The 14330-nt window shown below is 35.6% G+C and overlaps 1 protein-coding gene across 2 annotated transcripts in view; it reads right to left on the bottom strand.

Moving 5' to 3' along the window:
* kifap3a (kinesin-associated protein 3a) overlaps positions 1-14330 on the bottom strand; it is a 204243-nt gene that overhangs the window by 62448 nt on the left and 127465 nt on the right. For both annotated transcript variants that reach the window (XM_059984450.1, XM_059984451.1), the window contains 2 exons: positions 9675-9773; positions 4789-4874 (listed from right to left, as the gene is read on the bottom strand). In XM_059984450.1, the coding sequence (XP_059840433.1) occupies positions 4789-4874; positions 9675-9773 (185 nt within the window). The remainder of the gene's footprint in view (positions 1-4788; positions 4875-9674; positions 9774-14330) is intronic.

Below are 14330 nucleotides of genomic sequence, written 5' to 3'. Positions count from 1 at the left end.
AAAAAGAGACTGGGTTGGAAATGTTATTGCAGCTTCATTTAACTCAAAGGCAAGAGGAGTTGCAATTTTGGTTAATAAAAATTTACCAATTAAAATACAAAATGTATTAATTGATTCGGCAGGAAGATATTTAATTATACATTGTCAAATTTTTTCAGAACTATGGACTCTTATGAATATTTATGCACCAAATGAAAATGATGTAAAATTTATACAGGAGGTCTTTTTGAATTTGGCTAATGCACATGATAAAATATTAATAGGTGGAGATTTATATTTTGTTTAGATCCAGTTTTAGATAGATCAACAAAGGCTATTACAAAATCAAAAGTAGCAAAATTAACTCTATCATTGATGAAAGATTTAAATTTGATTGATATATGGAGAAGAATCAATCCAAAAGAAAGGGATTATTCATTCTATTCAAATAGACATAAAACATATTCAAGGATAGATTTTTTCCTATTATCAACAAATACTCAAGATAGAGTGAAAAACGTGGAATATAAAGCAAGAATATTGTCTGATCACTCTCCTTTAATAATGACAATGATAATGATAGATAAAGAGGAATCAATTTATAGATGATTTAATTCAATTTTACTAAAACGTCAAGATTTTTGTGATTTTATGAAAAAGCAGATTCAGTTCTTTTTAGATACAAATTTACATTCAGTTGATGATAACTTTATATTGTGGGAAGCAATGAAAGCATATTTGAGAGGTCAGATAATAAGTTATACTTCTAAAATTAAGAAGGAATATATGATAGAAATAGATCAATTGGAAAAAGAGATTATAAAATTAGAAAAAGAATCTCAAAGAAATATGACAGAAGAAAAACGAAGACAACTTATTAATAAGAAGTTAAAATATAATACACTCCAGACATATCGAACAGAAAAAGCAATTATGAGAACTAAACAGAGATATTATGAATTAGGTGAAAGATCACATAAAGTTCTTGCATGGCAGTTAAAAACAGATCAGATTTCTAAAACAATAAATGCAATTCGAACAAAAGTGAATGAAATTACTTATAAACCTCTAGAAATTAATGAGGCTTTTAAGAATTTTTATTCTGAGTTGTATAAATCAGAATCAAAGAATGATGACGTTAAGATAGAAGAATTTTTATCACAAATAACTCTTCCAAAATTAAATTCAGAAGAACAGAAGGGATTAGGTATGTCTTTTACATTGAAGGAAGTTGAAGAAGCTTTGGGATCACTTCAAAGTAATAAATCTCCAGGAGAAGATGGTTTTCCACCTGAATTTTATAAAAAGTTTAAAGATTTATTAATTCCTCCTTTTATGGAGTTAATATATCAAGCGAAAAGAACGCATAAACTTCCAGAATCTTTTTCAACAGCTATTTTAATAGTATTGCCAAAAAAAGACAGAGACCTTTTAAAACCAGCATCATATAGACCTATTTCTTTATTAAACACCGATTATAAAATAATAGCAAAAATCTTATCTAATAGATTATCTAAATGCTTACCAAAATTAGTGCATATGGATCAAACAGGATTTATCAAAAATAGACAATCGGCAGATAATGTAACTCGGTTATTTAGTATAATCCATTTAGCACAAAAGAGGGAGGAAATGAGTGTGGCAGTTGCTTTAGATGCAGAAAAAGCATTTGATAGATTGGAATGGGATTTTTTATTTAAGGTATTGGAAAAATATGGACTAGGAACATCATTTATAAAATGGATTAAAACCTTAAATACTAATCCCAAAGCTAAAGTAGTGACAAATGGTCAAATTTCAACATCATTTCAGTTAACAAGATCAACTCGGCAAGGTTGCCCACTATCACCTGCTTTATTTGTGTTGGCAATAGAACCACTAGCTGAATTAATTAGAATGGACCCAGATATTAAGGGTTTCAGAGTTAATCAGGAAGAATACAAGATTAACTTATTTGCTGACGATGTTCTACTTTATTTAACAGATCCATTACATTCACTACACAAATTATCTTATAGACTAGAAGAATATGGGAAAATATCGGGTTATAAAATAAATTGGGATAAAAGTGAAATTTTACCTCTTACTAAAGGAGATTATAATCAATGTCGATTAATAACTCAATTTAGATGGCCAGCAAATGGTATAAAATATTTAGGTATAAGAGTTGATAATGATATAAAAAACTTATTCAAATTAAATTACTTACCACTTTTGAAAAAAATTCAGGAAGATCTTGAAAAATGGATGGCATTACCAATAACATTAGTAGGTAGAGTAAATACTATAAAAATAAATATATTCCCTAGATTACAATATTTATTTCAATCATTACCAATACAATTACCCCAGAAGTTTTTTCAAGAGTTAAACAAATATGTGAGGAAATTCCTCTGGAAAGGTAAGATGTCAAGAATATCGTTGGAAAAATTGACATGGAAATTTGATCTAGGAGGATTACAACTTCCAAATTTTAAGAATTATTATAAAGCAAATCAACTTAGATTTATTGCATCTTTTTTCGAGAAAGATAAACCAGCATGGATTAGAATAGAATTAGATAAAATAGGAGAAAACGTACCAGAAGATTTTATATACAAATGGGAATCTAAATGGATACGGGAAAAGAAAGAATCTCCTATATTAAAACATTTGATTGATTTATGGAATAAGATTGAGACAAAAAAATCTTCATTAGCAAAGAGATCTTTAATTCAAAATAGACTTATTCCTTTCACAATGGACAATCAACTTTTATATAATTGGATTCAAAATGGGATTAGATATATAGGGAATTGTTTTGAAGGAGGTATATTAATGTCATTTGATCAATTAAAGAATAAATATAAAATATCAAACAACACTTTGTTACTTTCAATTAAGGGCTTATTTAAGAGAAAAATTAGGTCAAACAGTGTTATTGCCGAAATCTAATGAAATAGAAATTTTAATTCAAAAAGGAAATATCAAAAAATTTATATCTTGCATGTATAACTTGATTCAAAGACAGGTAATTAAACAAGGAGTCCATAAGTCAAGACAAAAATGGGAAAGTGATTTGAATATTAAAATTGAAGAAACAAATTGGTCAAGACTATGTCTTGATAGTATGACAAATACAATAAATGTTCGGTTAAGATTAGTGCAGTATAATTTTCTACATCAATTATATATTACACCACAAAAAATAAAAAAATTAAATCCAAATTTATCGGATCAGTGTTTCCGATGTAACCAGGAAACTGGTACTTTTTTACATTCGACATGGTCTTGCTCTAAAATTCAACCTTTTTGGACAAATTTAAGACTTTTACTGGAACAAATTACAGGAACACAATTTCCTCATAATCCAATATTATTTTTACTAGGTGATATTGAAGGGATAAAACCGAAACTCAAACTAAATAAGTATCAGAAAGAATTTATAAAAATTGCACTGGCAGTAGCCAAAAAAGCTATCGCAGTTACTTGGAAATCGGATACACATTTAAGTATACATTCTTGGAAGAAAGAAATCTATGGTTGTATTCCATTAGAAAAAATTACTTATAATTTAAGAGATAAATATGAAACATTTCTGAAAATTTGGAGCCCTTATTTACAAAAGATAGGATTAAATATATAGATGCTCTGAAGATGAAACAATTGGTTATTAGGGGAAAGAAATAAATATACATATTAAAGTTATTACGAATTCCATGGAGTATGTGGAGATCTTCCAACAACCAGGCATTCTTTCTTTCTTTCTTTCTTTCTTTCTTTCTTTTTTTTTCTATAGGGCAGTTAGGGGGGAGGGGTTAAGGGGAGGGGGTAAGGGTTATATACATTGTTTTTTCATACTTTGTAACCATTTAAAAATGCAATAAAAAAAGTAAAAAAAAAAGAAGGTTCAGTCACTTGACATTTAAGATGAGGAAGTAAATTCGATTAGACATCGACTTCACAGGGGAAGGCAGAGTGGTAATAAATGGATTCCTCTCTGACTGGAGACCTGTGACCAGTGGTGTAACACATGGATCTGTACTGGGTCCGTTGTTGTTTGCCATTTATAGCAACGATCTGGATGATAATGTGGTAAACTGGATCAGCAAATATGCGGATGTCACCAAGAACGGGGTGTAGTGGACAACGAGGAAGGCTATCAAAAGCTTGTTGAGGGATCTGGACTGGGCTGCAAAATGATAGACAGCAAGAGCAAGCGAGAGAAAGAGTGAGATAATATCAGTAGTTAGATTGTGCAGAGACTAAAAGCAACATTTTATTCTTCCCAGTGTTTGCGTGAAAGAAATTTTAATTCTTCTGCTTGGATACATCCTTTACATTGTACTGTAGCATTCCTCCATTTATACATTTCAATCTCTACTTTGGGTGGCGGTGTATGTCTCAGACAAAGGAAGAGTAAGACACCCCTTCCCTCCACTGGCCTGCAGGTCACCCTTGGGCATGGTGTGGTACCTGCTTAAGTACCCTCATCCCGCCTAAACAGGGTCACATGAAGCCAGTGAAGTTGCTAGATGGTTGTATGAGCAGCTGGTGCCTATCACAAGTCCTGATTAAGCGACCAGTGAATCCAGGCAATCTCTGAAGAGTACTGATAATGGCTGGGGTCTGCTGTCTTGTAAAGACACTACCCAGAAAGCAGCAGTAGCAAACCATTTCAGTGAAAAAATTTGCCAAGAACAATCATGGAAAGACCATGATCCCCACATCATACAACATGGACATAACTAACAAATCTCTATTTAAATGCTTGAACCAAAGATAAAAATCGTTAAATGAGTGCTACAAAGGATATAATTTTTTCCTTACCGCAATTATGTCCAGTGTGTTATCACAGACTTTTCGTATCTCTGCATTTTTATCATGCATAAGATCAATCAAATACGCTGGAGCTTCTGGGAACAGATTAAGGAAAAATACCACTGTCAATTTTTTTCCTAATCTATTAATGAGGTCTGCATATTAATTGCAAATTTCTAATTGCCATTGTGAAAACTGAACTGTTGCAGTCAAATTGAAAGAGGAATTCGACAATTCTGAATCAGCAACAATCAATTGTAGCATATCAAAGTCTGGATGGTGAAACTTTGTGGGAAATTCAAAGGCTTAAATACCGCTTTAATACAGCAATGAATCTTTGAAAGAAAATTGCATAGCTAGCTGAATATAAATGTAATTAATCTTAAATAAAAAGCTGAATAGAAGTACAGGGGATTCCTGTGCATTGGGCCATCATTTAATCAGAGCAGCCACTTAATTGGGACAACTCTTAAAGAATAAAATCAACACAATTGCCAGATTTCCCTTTGTTTATTTGGGACAATAAGTACTTAATTGGGGTAGGATACTGTTGCCAACAGGTTCTAACTAGCAACAGCCACGTGCACTCGTGTGACGGTTAAGATGTTGCACAATGCTTAGAGTGAAAAGTTTTTAAATAGCATAAGTTGTGTGTGCTTCTGTTCAGAAACACAATGATTTTTGTTACTGATAGCGAGAAATAAGCAATAAGCCAATTCAGAACTGTTTTGCTTACTGCGGTTTCATACATTCGGGCTTGGAAATGCCAGAGCAGGGAATGAAAATAAAAAATTACTTCATTACTTCAACTGATTAGGAACCATAAAGAATTTGAAGGTATCAACAATCGTCTTGAATACTACAGTGAAAATGAAGATTTGGAGGATGTAATCGTTGAAAACATTGTCTGAAGACAGACTTATTTGCACTAGATGTTGAGCTGAATTAATTCATTTACAGTTACTCAAAAAATATGGAAACATCAACAGATTAATTCCTCTGTCAATAACTGTTACGAATTAATAGTTCAGGTGCCTTGCCGTTCAATCATGGGCAATCATGTCTCTCCATCCATCAGGGTCCCTGACCTTCCGAACTGTAGTTGTTACCTCCCCTGTTTCTAACCATGATGTTAATCCATCTATCGTTTTCATTCTCTGTCGGCCTCTGCTTCTTTTCCCTTCCAGCTTTCCAGTTGTAACTAAATGGTCTACCGTCTCGCTTCGCATGACATGTCCAAAGAATTTTGATGGCTGTTTTCTGATTTTTTTTTAAAAGTACGTTTTGTTTTCGTTGTCTGTAGAACTTCTTCGTTGGTTATCCTGTCCATGTATGATATGCAGAGCGTTCTTCTGAGGAACCACATCGCTGCTGCATTGATTCTTTTTTCCATTGCATTTGTGATGGTCCATGACTCACAGCCATACATCAATATAGGAAGAATGTAGCAGCTAAGAGTTCTAAGGCAAATGTTAATTGCTATTTTCTTGTTTGTTAGAATGTTTCTCATTTCTGTAAACACTGCTCTTGCTTTTGCTATTCTTGCTTTTATGTTTGTTTCGCATTTGCCATCAGATGTTACCCATGATCCAAAGTACTTGAAGTTGTGAACTTGTTTCAGGATTTCATTTCCCAATACAATCCTACAGTTTGGGGTATCAGGTTTCTTTGATATTACCATTACTTCAGTTTTCTTGTGTTTAAGGTAAGGTCAAGTCTTTCACTCTCTGTGTTGATGGTAGATACTAGTTTCTGTAAATTTACATCACTGTTTGCTATCAGTACTGTATCATCTGCATAGTGGAGGTTGTTGATATTCTTAGATCTTTTCCGTCGATATTAATATCTTTAAGCATTTTCATGATGGCTTGGTGTTTCACTGTGTCAAAGGCTTTTGTGTAGTCAATGAAACAGAAGTATAGGTCTTGTTGTACTTCTATTGACCTATCGATAATATTCCTGAGAATATAAGTTGCGTTTGATGTTCCCTTGCCTTTGACAAAGCCGCACTGTTCTTCACTGATCTCTGGTTTAATTTTGTTTCTTATTCTGAGCATGATGATTCTAAGTTGAATTTTTGTGAGGTGGCTCATTAAACTAATTGTTCTGTGTTGGCCACACTCTGTTGCACCTGGTTTCTTCAGCGGTGCAATAAATACTGCCTTTAAAAGATCTCCTGGTACTTTGCCACTGTTGGATATTCTATTCAATAAGATTGTTGATTTCTCTACACCAAATTCTTCTAGCGTCCTACAGTGAAACTGGAATGTTATCTGGTCCTGATGATTTCCCCTTTCACATTTTCTTCATAGAATGTTCCACTTCTTCTTTCAGTATTGCTGAGCCCTTGTTGTCGTTGGCAACTTCAAAGCTGTCCTCTCAGTCTTTGTCGTCGTATAGGTCTTTGATGTATTCTAACCATCTTTGCATTATTTTTCCTTTTTCTATAATTGTAGATCCGTCTTTTGCTTTCATACATCCTATTGTTGCCCCGCTTTTCTTCCAATTTGTGACCTCTTTGATCTCGTTGTGCATGTTTGCTGCTGTTGGTCTTCTGCAACTGGTCTATTAACTCACGTTTGTCCTTAAGCCACTTTTCGTTTGCTTCCTTGGACTTAGTTATTATCTGTGCATGCAAGGATACATAGGTTTGTTTTCCTTACATTTTATTCTTTGTTCCATAAGATTCAGAATTTCTTCTGTCATCCATTTCTTTTTAGTTTTTTTCTGTTGTTTGGGAATCACCTCTTGTGCTGCTTGTGTTATGCTGTCTCTGAGGTTTTCCCATTGCTGTTCTATAATAGTGATATTTTGTAGAGCCTCAAATTTGTTCTTCACTGTTACTAATACACAGTTCTAAAACAGTTTTATAGTACTATAGTAGTATTGGTCATCTGCTAATTTGTTCCATGTTTCATTTAAATACACAATTTGTTTCTCAGTTTGTCTTTTTATACCTTAATTTTTAACAGATAATGATGGAAACATGACTGAATTTCTAGACATTATATTAAGCCTGGGAGATCTCTGTTCTTTTCAATTATTTGCAGAACACTTTGCTGTTTATAGCAATGAGACATATTCAGCAAACCTGTAGCCTTCACTTTTAGCTGATTCCATATTCTGGGCAATCACTATAGCTGTTTCTGCACTAAATCATTACCAGACTCCTGGGCTGCCCATAGTCACAGAGTGGTGGATTAAGTTATAAAACACCTCAATGGCAAACACATTTATTTGATACACAAGTACACAATTTTACATCCAAATGGCTACCAGATCTGTTCTTAATGTTACCAGATCCCTTTTTAACAGCTTTGCTGAATCCTTGTACCTTGGTTGGTTCAGGTAGGGTAAAACTTACAATATTCTTCAAAAAAGAAATACACTTTTTCAACAAGAGACTCAAAACTAAAACTTAATTCTCCAGATAGCATTTCATCCTTATATTAATGATTATGAAGAATACATTACATTAAACAGAACTATCAGTATTTAGTATCAAATAAACAATTCAATTTTAACAAGTTATCAAAGAATTTTCAGAATCAGATGTAATATCACTGGCATATGTTGTGAAATATGTTGCTTTGCAGCAGCAGTACTGTGCAATACATAATTATATACACAAAATGAATTAAATAAGTAGTGCAAAAAGAGAAGGGTAAAATACTGAGAAAGTGTTCATGGGATCATTGTTCATTCAGAAATCTGATGGCTCAGGGGAAGAAGCTGTTCCTAAATCATTGAGTGTATGTCTTCAGGCTTCTGTACCATCTCCTAGATGGTAGCAATGAGAATTGGCATGCTCTGGGTGATGGGGACCCTTAATGGTGGATGCCACCTTTTTCAGGTATTGCTGTTTGAAGGTGTCCTGGATGCTGGGGAGGCTAGTGCCTATGATGAAGCTGGTGAAGTTTACAACTTTCTACAGTTTTTTTCCAATCCTGTGCCATGGCCCCTCCATTCCACAGAGTGATGCAACAAGCTAGAGTGGAGAAATTTGAGAATATGTTTGGTGACATAACAATTAAACTCTCATAGGCATGCCTTCTTTGTAACTGCATCAATATGTTGGACCCAGAAGAATAGATCCTCAGACATATTGACACCCTGGAACTTGAGACTGCTGACTCTTTCTACTTCTGATCCTTCAATGAGTACTGGTGTGTGCTGCCTTGACTACCCCTTCTTTAAGACCACAATCAATCCCTTGGTCTTATTGATGTCGAGTGAAAGGTTGTTGCTGTGACACCACTCAACCAGTGATCTATCCTGCTCCTGTACACATCCTCATTACTATCTGAAATTCTGCCAACAATCGTTTGTCATCGCAAATTTATAAATGTTGTTTGATCTGTGCCTAGCTACACAATTGTGGATGTATAGAGCAGAGCACTGGGCTAAACACACATCCTTGAGGTACATCACTGTTGATTTACCGCAAGGAGATGGTATTTTTGATCCTCACAGATAGTGGTCTCCCAGTGAGGGAGTCAAGGAAACAGCTGCAGAGGGAGGTACTTATCTTGCAACCACCAAGACTATGAAACTGACGTAATTTTTTTTATATAGTATTGACAATCAATAAAAGTTCGTTCATTCATTTCTAAATCCAGTGTTTGGTCTATTTTAACCAAGTTCACAGACAGCCTTATCATTTTTACTGTATTCACAATCAATTATTTCTAAAATATAAGCTGCTGCAACACATTTTCATCTGTAAAAAAAGATCTAGTTAAGTTTTAGTCCTTGTTAATCTAAAGAGTCAGGCTTTGGAATAGTACCAATAATTAAACAAGTTTAATGTTTTACACTGTGTCCTTTTCTTCTGGATCAGATTATGACAAGTACTAAATAGAACTGTCAAAAGAAATCTTATTCAGAAAGGATACGTGTTTCTTTTATAATTACATCTCTGGTAGCTTGATGGAAAACCATTTGGTAGAAGACATATACAATCTGGCAAACAAATTCATCATCTTCTTGTTTGTCTATTGGAAAGAATAAAACTATATAAGTCAAAGGAAGTTACCATCATAACTTGCATTTATAAAAGCAATATCTCCCAGAGAACAGTACCCATGGGATTGTTGAAAAGATGTCAACCAAACCTAGATAATCAAAATCTTAGACAAAGAAGCAAAATAGAGAGTCATAAGGGCTTATCAACTAAATTTTAATTGTTAGAGCCAGCACCAGTGTCAATAGCTGCTGTTTTGGTGGAGTCCATGCTCGATAACCCTGAAAAATTATTTCCCTCAAAAGGTTTCCAATGTCCTTTTGAAATCATTGACAATTTCCATACCTGCCATCTTCCAAATAGCAAGTTGGTACCATTGTTAGCAACAGACGGTTATTTTTTGTATTTGTTGCAGCCCTCCTCAACTGCACACACTTAGTCAAACTACAAATCAGTGTTGCTAGTCTTTGTAACATCAGAAAATAGGAACAGCCATTCTTTGCCCCTCTTATTTTGTCATTATCTTGGAGGAACCCAGCAAGTCAGTCAGAATTTTGTGAGGGAAATGGGCAGTTGACGTTTTGGGTCGAGAACATTCAGAACCTCATCTTGGGAATCAACCTAGTGAATCTTCCCCTCACGGCCACCAATGCAGCGACCAAGTAGTACTCAGTTACAAAAGCATCAATATTCTGCAAAGTTGTATTAAAAAGTCTCTATTCTTATATTACATGTCCCTTGCAAAATAAAGTAACATTCCATATGCACTTACAGCATTCCAACAGTGTTTCATGCACTGGGACTCAAGATTCCTCCTTTATACTACAACATTTTGTAGTCTCAATCGAGTCTGCTTTTGCATTTTTTCTTGCAAGTTGAATGATCTCATATTTTTGAAAATAATATTCCATTTCCCAACTTCTTCCCAACTCAGTGGACATATCAAACATTACCTTGCAAATTATTTGTGTTCGCATTCTTGCCAAGCATTGCCCTTGTATCATCAGAAAATATTGCTACATTACACTTTGTCACTTCAATCAAATTATCAATGTACCTTGTAAATATTTGAGGTCTCAAGACAGAGTTCTGTGGCATCCTGTTAGCTACTGGCTGCAATCAGAAATGACCCATTTATCCTTACTCATTGTTTATAAACATGGATATAAATAGAGAAAATGCAATACACTGCATACACTGGATATCCTCCTTCAAACCTATTCCACTATTCAAAATAATGTTGGCTGCCATATTCCATCATCTTCTTCGATATCTTTTCTATCTATAAATCAGTCTACAAACTTCTTCAATATATTCAATACCTTATGCTCCATTGCCTTCTATAGTGGTGAACTTTATATGGTCACCAACCTGAACAAAGAGATTTCTCTACATCGCAGACAATGCTGTCTTGTCTGTATACTATCCTGAGACTTATGGGGTGCATGGCAGCAATCCAATGAAGACTATTCCCATCTCCTTATTTCCCTCCAAAGATGCAACTTATACTTTCTTATACATCTCATCAACTCCTCCTTTTTGTTATTAACTTACACCTAACTTAAACTTATAGTAATAACTGACTGAAGCTGTATATTTTTTTTTGAGTAGAGGGAGGAATTCAGACCACTAGAAGGAAATCTATATGTTCGTACAGCAAATGTTCAAACTCCATACAAAACAGCAGTAGTGTCAGGATGAAACCTTGTTCTCTGGAGCTGTGACTGCTATGCCACCCTCCCACCCATTATCAATATCTTCTAGAAGTCTAAATACACTACATCTACAAAATTTCTAGCCTGCCATTTACCTTCCTAATATTGTATGCCTCTTCCTTTTATCCTCATACCAGCTTTAACTTCTATAATTAGCTGTGGATGGTGTATCCATTTAATCCTCTCACATTAATATACCTTTGCTAAAATTTATGAAATAAATAGATGGATAGGTGAGTCTGTGGACACAAAAAAGAAACACAGATGGTAGTTTGGCTCCCAGGTGCCAAGGTCCGCGATGATTCTGAAAAGGGAGAATGAGCAGCCAGAAGTCATGGTAGATATTGGGACCAATGACATTAGTAGAAAAAGGGAGGAGGTTCTGAAAACAGAATACAGGGAGTTAGGAAGGAAGCTGAGAAGCAGGACTTCGAGGGTAGTAATCTCAGGATTGTTGCCCGTCCCACATCTCAGTGAAGAAAGGATTAAAATAAGGTGGCAGGTAAATGTTGAAGAACTGGAGCAGGAGGCGGGGATTCAGATTTCTGGATAATTGGGACCTCTTCTGGGACAGGTCTGACCTGTACGAAGGGGAAGAGTTGCACTTGAATCCAAGGGGGACCAATTTATCTTGTGGGCAGGTTTACTAGAGCTGTTTGGAGTGGTTCAAATTAATATGGTGGGGGGTGGGAACCAGTAGGATAGACTGAGGTTTATGGGCCAGCAGGTTTACAAGCAGATGATGGGTATAACATGAATATAACAAAGGACAAGCCAGTGATTGGGTACAAATGCAGACAGAGCAAAGAGTTGAACTGTACCAAAGAGGCAAAATTCAAAAGGGTGAAGAAAAAAGCAAGACTGAAGGCGTTGTATTTAAATGCACATAGCATTTGGAATAAGGTGGACAAATTTGTGGTGCAATTATAGATTGGTCAGTATGACGTAGTGGGCATCATTGAAAGAAGGCCATATTTGGGAGCTTAACATCAAAGGATATACTTTGTATTGAGAGGACAGGCAGGAAGGTATAGGTGGTAGCGTGGCCCTGTTGGTAAGAGATGGAATTACATCTTTAGAAAGAGGTGACATGGGTCAGAGAATGTTGAATCTTTGTGGGTGAAGTCAAGAGAACTGCAAGGGTGAAAAAAAAGCATTATGGGAATCATACATAGGCCTCCAAATAGTAGCAAAGATGTGGCGATGTTGAGATTGCAAAGGAGCTGGAAAAGGCATGTAATAATAGTAATGTAACAACTGTAATGGGAGACTTCAATATGCAAGGGAATTGGAAAAGTCAGGTCGGTGTTGGATCACAAGAGAGGGAATTTGTTGAATGCCTACAAGACCGCTTTTTAGAGCAGCTTACGCTTGAGTCTACTCAGGGAAAGGCTATCTTAGGTTTGGTGTTGTGTAATAACCAAGATCTTCTTTGGGAACTTAACGTAAACGAATCCTTAGGAGGCAGTGATCATAATATGATTGCATTCATACTGCAATTTGAGAGGGAGAAGCATGTCATATTTATCAATATCTGAATGGAATAAAGGGGACTACAGAGGCTTGAGAGAGGAGCTTGCCTAGGTGGACTGGAGAACACTGGCAGGGATGATGGCAGAGCAGAGGTGGCTGAAGTTTCTGGGAATAGTTCACAAAGCACAGGATAGATATGTTCCACAGAAGTAGTTATTAAATGGTAAGGGTAGGCAACTGTGGGTGACAAGGGCAATTAAGGACAGCATAAAAGACAAGGGAAAGGCATATAAGATAGCAAGAGTGAGCGGGACGACTGGGAAGCTTTTAAAATCCAACAAAAGGCAACTAAAAAAAATCTGTAAGAAGGGAAAAGATAATGGTAACTAGCCAATAATATAAAACAGGATACTAAAAGGGAGTTGAGAGTTGATACTGAAACACTGGAAAATAATACTGTTGAGGTAGTAATGGGGGCCAAAGATATGGCAGATGAACTTAATAAGTAATTTGCATTAGTCTTCACTGTGGAAGACACCAGTAGCATGCCAGAGGTCTGAGAGTGTCAGAGAGCAGGAGTGAGCGCCATTGTTATTACAAAGGAAAAATCACAGAGCAAATTCAAAGGTCTTAAGGTAGATAAGTCATCTGGACCACAGGAACTACACCCCAGAGTTTTGAGAGAAGTTACTGAAGAGATACACATGCATTGGTCATGATCTTTCAAGAATCACTTGACTTTGGCATGGTCCCGGAGGAACGAAAGATTGCAAATGTCACTCCACTCTTTAACAAAGGAGGAGGGCAAAAGAAAGGAAATTACAGGCCAGTTAGCCTATAATTTCCTCAGTGGTTGGGAAAGTATTGGAGTCTATTATTAAGAATAAGGTTTCTGGGTACTTGCAGACTAATGATAAAATAAGTCAAAAGTCAGCATGGTTTCTGTAAAGGGAAAATCTTGCATGACAAATCTGTTAGAGTTTGTAAAGGAAGTAATAAGGAGAGGCAGTAGTTGTCACTTACTTGGATTTTCAGAAGGTATTTGATAAGGTGCCACACACAAGGCTGCTTAACAAGATAAAATCCTATGCCGATACAGGAAAGATACTGGCATGGTTAGAGGAATGGCAGACAGGCAGGAGTCAGCAAGTGGGAATAAAGGGGGCCTTTTCTGGTTGGCTGCCAGTGACTAGTGGTGTTCCTCAAGGGTCTGTGTTGGGATCGCTACTTTTCACATTGTTTGTCAATGATTTACATAATGGAATTGATGACTTTGTGGCAAAGTTAACAGATGATACAAAGATAGGTGTGGAGGGGTAGGTAGCACTGAAGAGCAATGTAATTGCAGGTTGACTTAGACAAGTTTGAAGAATGGGCAAAGATGTGGCAGATGGAATACA

The sequence above is a fragment of the Hypanus sabinus genome, chromosome 11 (genome assembly GCF_030144855.1).
Source record: "Hypanus sabinus isolate sHypSab1 chromosome 11, sHypSab1.hap1, whole genome shotgun sequence".
Classification (NCBI taxonomy): domain Eukaryota; kingdom Metazoa; phylum Chordata; class Chondrichthyes; order Myliobatiformes; family Dasyatidae; genus Hypanus; species Hypanus sabinus.
Note: the sequence above shows the minus strand (reverse complement) of the source record. Positions and strands in the feature narration are given on the sequence as shown.